The 6221-nt window shown below is 41.8% G+C and overlaps 1 protein-coding gene across 4 annotated transcripts; it reads right to left on the reverse strand.

Moving 5' to 3' along the window:
- Nucleotides 1-2849: 2849 nt before the first annotated feature.
- On the reverse strand, nucleotides 2850-5512 carry nrsn1 (neurensin 1). Of its 4 annotated transcripts, none has more exons than XM_072460810.1 (6): nucleotides 5358-5512; nucleotides 3834-3952; nucleotides 3668-3760; nucleotides 3491-3609; nucleotides 3206-3393; nucleotides 2850-3135 (listed from the first exon to the last, which is right to left on the reverse strand). In XM_072460810.1, the coding sequence occupies exons 2-6, from the start codon at nucleotides 3930-3932 to the stop codon at nucleotides 3032-3034; spliced, it is 603 nt and encodes a 200-aa protein (XP_072316911.1). In that variant the 5' UTR covers nucleotides 3933-3952; nucleotides 5358-5512; the 3' UTR covers nucleotides 2850-3031. The 4 variants fall into 4 exon arrangements, with proteins under 4 accessions (XP_072316911.1, XP_072316912.1, XP_072316914.1 ...); XM_072460811.1 differs by having other exon boundaries at nucleotides 3834-3949; nucleotides 5358-5502; XM_072460813.1 differs by having other exon boundaries at nucleotides 3834-3949; nucleotides 5348-5487.
- Between the last annotated feature and the right edge of the window lie 709 nt (nucleotides 5513-6221).

Below are 6221 nucleotides of genomic sequence, written 5' to 3' on the forward strand. Positions count from 1 at the left end.
TGGAAAATAACATGGAAACCAACTACAATTGGGACACACTCAAGAATTATTTTCAACTTCTTTAGTACACAGGTCTGGCAAAACATCATGACCCTGCCCACTATGGAAGGTGTTTTTTGTAACATTTAACTCTAAATGACCAATACAAATGTAAGAAATCATTTATTCTCCTTACAATTTCTCTGACTTTGTAATCTTCATGTGTCATAATGCAATGCTTGATTACCTCATATTTTTCAGTCTCCTTTTTTCATTCATCCTAAAAGCATTTTCCTATAATGAAGAGTTGAACAAAACTGTAACCTGCCGCTCACCACCGAAAGACTGTGAACCAAAGTGTGAAGTCTGATCTAATTCTGTGCACGGCCTCTCTGCCCACCATCCGAGCAGTCGACCGTTTTATGACTCAATGTCCCACAGGAGCAACATCACGGCTGGAAGAGAGAACGACATAAGGAGCAAGGGCCATCCAGAGTGACTCATAGAGGTGATGATCCATGCGCTGCTATTTGTGGAGTTACTATCAATTCAGTGTGATCCCCTGCAAGCCCCAGAGTACGCCTGTGGTGGGTGTGTAGTTAATAACAGCATCCTTTTTTCCTAAATGACTCCCTTGGTACCGCGCAATGGAGCTTCCAGCCTAATGAAAGTGTTGTTTGTTGCGCTGAAAGTTACAAACATCTGGACTGTTAGAGAATTGGAGAATTGTTGTAACATTATAAATAAAATTATCTTATTTGCAGAAACACTTTCCATTAATTTTGGACTTTGTTTGGTCCTGGTTTGAGCCCAGTTTAGTCATGATGTAAACTTGATGTCTTGTTCTTGTCTTGATCTAGTTCTGGGCTCAGTCCCAATTTGAACCCAAGTGAAAGTGTGAACAGGCCCTGACACAAGGCAAGGTAGACTTCATCTTCTTCATAGGAAAACCCTCCAGAGCAGAACCCAGGACCAGTCTAATGATGTGGTCTGTGGTCAGAAGAAACTATTTGGAGGATTAGCATATTGGTTTCAATGTATGTGTGAATGCGGAAAACTCAACCAAACCCTTAAGGTAAACGTACACTTTATTGTCCCATTAGGGGTGAACCAGAGACCCCAAAACCCAGGCCGCCCAAGAGATGAAGCTGTAACTTTCTTGCTGTGAGGCAAGAGTGCCACTAAACCACTGTGCAGTTGTAGTATTTGTATCATTAAAGGGATTTTTGATATGTTAGATTACTACCTTCACAAAAAAACATTATTGTACTTCTTGGTTGGCCATGGGCAGCAGCTGTGACGTAGAAGTCATTTTATAACTGTCACTGTAACCTATAGCAACAATGCAATAAACAAGGGCCAAAGCTCACCAATTTTAGACAGCAGAAATGATTTGACAAACAATAAAAATATATATGCATACATTTAAATTGACTCTGCATCTTGGAGGGAATTATATGTATTATGACATGGATAAAATATTTATTTTTAGAACTCAGCAACTACTTCATTTTTTCTGAGCTTTTCTTTCCAAACTGCCATTTAACTGATAAATACAAATATTAACCTCTTCTAATAACTCACCGAAGTAATTTTTTAAAAAAACATAATATGATATGCAACATAGTGTCAGTAAATAAGACATAAAATGCTTTCTGATATGTTAGTAGTCATAGACACAGTTTTAATATATTATGCATTTGATTAATATATTGTTATGCATCTTCAGACTGCAGGTAGGTTTCTTTTCTTATTTTTAGTTATTAAAGTGAAGGAAAAGTTAGATTTAGCTTTGGTCAAATACAAGAATAAAAAAAGATCACGACATGTACACCAAAACTACTAATCACCATTACGGATGAACTCACTGTGTTGTTTTGTTCCCTCTGCACCAATAATTTAACTGTTTCCTTTGTCCACTTTTTTCTAACCAAATTAAATCGTGTTTTGTATTAGTTTGAACACAAGACTGCTTTAATGTTGTCTGGAGTTTGGATTAGTAGTAGTATAAGTGTTATGTAATCACACCACAGCATTAAATTGTGTCAGCATTTTTTCTTGAGATGACTGTATCTTTATATGGCACTGTGATTACTGCACACATGTACTTATAATAATAAGTAATATAATAAATACAAATAATGAAAAAAAATGATATAGAGAATTAATCAAAGGAACATCCACTACATATGTAAAATCTTCTTCAAATGTGTCTTATTTGGTGAGTTTGAATGTGTTTTGTTTTAAAGTTACATGTGATGTAGCTTCAAGTCTTGTATGGGGACAAGAAGGCTTTGTAAAATGAACACAGCTGCTGTTGTTTGCAGAGCCGCGTGTTTTGTTACACATTTGTGGAGGTGATGCATCCTGGGTATTCATTTTCCACCAGCTTAAAACTATGAGCGTACAATTATATCCGCTGACTGAGGAAACTTTGTCTGTTTGTGCAACTGGCCTTTGTATTCTACACCTGCCTGTTTTGCTTTTGTCACAGTTCAAGTCAATTAATCCTGTCTGAAGAATTATTGGTAGAGACAAGGTCAATTGGCTAATAAAGCTAATGGCAAAGAGACATTAGCTGAAACGTAAACTTTACGTTGTATCCACATGTTGATGAAGTCTGGGACCAGGAGCTGCGAATGGAAATGATATGTTTAGGTCAAATCTGGTACAGAAAGTCTCTGTCGGTCATGGGATTAATGTATCTGTACATCGTCCCATCCAATAGACTAAACGTATCTGATCTGTTTGAACAAGAAGTACAAAAAATATAGATTTTACATTGAAAGCTTAGCATAAGTGACTGTAATGAGCTCAATTCATTGCATATTTTCCATGAATTTTACACTAGTCATTAAGTTTGCTAAAAAAAAAAAAAAAAGGTCCAGAGGCTGTGTGATTGTGCTTTGTATTCTTGGCATATTGTTTAGTTGAGATAAAAATAAAAGAACCTATTAGTTGTGAAGCCAGAACGACTAGTCATGTAAGTTGACCTTTTCAAAGAAATGCACCTCAAACACATGACACTGATCCCCTTCATGAGGTCTGTGTCTCAGCTCTCAGATTTAGCATTCGAGGGCTGGACATTCTGGACTTTAGACAGTGTGACTGGTACTTTGCCTTCTCCTGGAGTGGGGGCTCTCATTATGGGGGTCCCTGATGGAAAAGGAGTAAAGAAGGACATTTAGTTTTTGTTTTTTTCCAGATTGAAACAGAAAAATCTTACCAACTGTTGCTTGCAGATCTGCCAATCTTTCTTTAAATTTCTGCTGCAGATAAAGCTCTTCTTTGGAGTAGCCTTTAGCAAAAGCAGACAACAAAAGACCAACTGCCATGGCCGTGCCTCCCACACAGAACAGGATCGCTCCAGTCAGTTTACACACATCCAGTGCTCGATTGAAACTCACTGCTTGGCTGTTCAAAAAATAGAGATTTTTTGTACATAACAGAAAGAAATATATTTAAAATTCTCTCAAAATGCTAAGACATATTTGTGTTAAGAGAGACAAACCTGTCCACAAAAAGAAGATCATCTTCACCAAAAGCCTCAATCCTGACTGGAGTGGCATAACCCACCAAAACCACTATGAAGCCTGCAAACAGGACCAACGCTCCAAACGCGAGACAGACCTGCAAATACACAGGCTGAATATGTAGAATCATTTTAAAAACATGTCATTAATGTTACCTTCCAGAGTAAAGAGCTCCACCTGCTTGGCGATCTCTGAATCTGAAAATCTTCATCACGTTCCCAAATTGAAGCGGTGCATTCCTCATAAAACTACCATTGGACACATTGTGGTTAGAACAACATTTGTGCTCAGAATATCATGGCACTAGCCTCATGTTTGTACCTGATGTAGGTAGGAGCGGACGCCGTACTGCTGGCAGTGGCCCGTGGCCTGGGCTGGGTCTGTGTAGTCGGATCCACAGATCTCTGTGCAGGACGTCATCCTTCACATCTGTCGATCTGCTGCAGACACAAACTGATCAATGGAAGAGTAAACACTGTTCTCAAAGATTTTGCCAAACTCTTTGTGTTGAAAAAATAGTGCCACGGGTATCAGAGCCCAGAGTCTGAGATGGACTTACATAACACAGTACAGTCGGGATGGCTGCCTCAGTACATTGAGAATAACGATGCATTCCCTCTGTCTGCTTCTATCAAATAACCCATGGAACATTACATTTTCTGCCACTTCAGCGCCAACATAGCCATGGCTGGAGGCACACTGTAATTTCTTTCTCTGGAAACGTTCTAAACATAGAGTCAAGCTTTGTGTACAATTCACAGATGATGTAAAGAACTTGCCTTGTAGCAGCTCAGGTTATTACGGTATATCTTTGGTTTGCCAAACTTCGGACTCACTTTCGTCTCTGAGAGTGAAAAAGCTCAGGATGAGATTTTGGTGAGTGGAACTTTCTTAAGAAATAGGAGCTTTGTTTACCAGCTGTTCATTACTCACTGGTCGTCTTCTGAATGTAATTGTCAAAAGTGTGCTTTATTCTCTTTGCATTGAAAAGTTGTAAAACTGGACACACACAGCGAGCTTTAAAGGTTCGGCATGCATTAAAGATTATCAACGATGAGATTCAGTAAAAATGAATTCTTCTTCAACCCACAAAGGCACGCAGGCCACATTTATCTCTTACAATAATGTGAAGTATGTGTGTAGAATAAAAGTACACCCAATATCCCACTTCGACTTCATGTATAATCCGTCATAGCGCCTCATTAGGATGGGCAGGATGGACCAATGGCCTCCTGACACACACCTGCGTCACAGTCACGTGACATGAAGCAGGTGTATTATTCTTTAATTCAGTCAAGCAAAACGCGCACACACGGATATCTTCTGCGCGTTTCAGAAATAACAATCACACTGCTCTATTTATACGCGCGGGTCGTGTCCTTCTTCATCCTGTAACCTCCACGACCTCTGCCGCTTCAGCCCATCTTTGAGCACCAAACACAAGAGGAAAACACACGCAGACGGAGCAGACGTAACATGTGACGCCATTCAGAACAATCCTGAATCCACAGGGGGAACACAGCAGTTCAAGAACACAACCTAAAGCATCGATTTAAATGACATGATGCACGTGGACGATATAAGTGCAAATTATAGACACAAACCTGCGTGACCAAGTTGGATTCAAGACAACGCAATAGACACAAAAAAGACAGGAGAAGTGCAAAGAAGCGTGATGTCAAACTACATGAAAGGTCAGGATGTCTTTTGCGTTCAGGCGCACGAGACGCTCCAGATGTGCGGAGCGACAAAGCGCGCGCGCAGATGACTTCGGCGCACCAAACATTACAATCCTATAAAAAAAAAAACACCACAACAATCACCACGACACGCACCCGTCATTACCTGGAGGGTGATCGCTCGCTGTTGTTTCCTCAGCCGGCTCCCATCACTCTACGGTCACCCCTCTCATCCACTGTCTCCCCATCTCCGCTTCCACCGATGATTCAGGTTTCCTCTCTCGGCCCCCACTGCGCACGCGCCGTCTCCTTGGCAACGCGTGATTCAGTGGCGAATATAAATAACCAAAGGCCCGAGACGAGGAGGAAGTTGGAGCGATTAGTGTCATTCCCGAAGTCGACGGTCCCAGATGCGGTGACGCGTGTGAGGTGAAAGGTCAGATGAAGTGTGTGACATGTGAAACGCACATTACACAACATAAGCATGTGTTGGAGGCAGAGAAGTCAAGCAGAAGACGTGACTCAGGGGTGTAGCGTGAAGGCAGCATGTTCTCTGTGCAAATGCTCATTACCCCCACTCTGCACGGGCCCTTGGTGTCGTTCACCCCCAGATCGACAGTGATCTGTGAGCGTGATCTGAGCACAAACTTTCTCAGTGCTGCTCTCTGTGATGGTCAGTGCTGCTCTCTGTGGTGTCATGGTCAGTGCTGCTCTCTGTGATGGTCAGTGCTGCTCTCTGTGGTGTCATGGTCAGTGCTGCTCTCTGTGATGGTCAGTGCTGCTCTCTGTGGTGTCATGGTCAGTGCTGCTCTCTGTGGTGTCATGGTCAGTGCTGCTCTCTGTGGTGTCATGGTCAGTGCTGCTCTCTGTGGTGTCATGGTCAGTGCTGCTCTTTGTGATGGTCAGTGCTGCTCTCTGTGGTGTCATGGTCAGTGCTGCTCTCTGTGGTGTCATGGTCAGTGCTGCTCTCTGTGATGGTCAGTGCTGCTCTCTGTGGTGTCATGGTCAGTGCTGCTCTCTGTGATGGTCA

Source organism: Eucyclogobius newberryi, unplaced genomic scaffold (assembly GCF_026437365.1).
Source record: "Eucyclogobius newberryi isolate DKJ021-1_F unplaced genomic scaffold, fEucNew1.0.hap1 SCAF_3, whole genome shotgun sequence".
Classification (NCBI taxonomy): domain Eukaryota; kingdom Metazoa; phylum Chordata; class Actinopteri; order Gobiiformes; family Gobiidae; genus Eucyclogobius; species Eucyclogobius newberryi.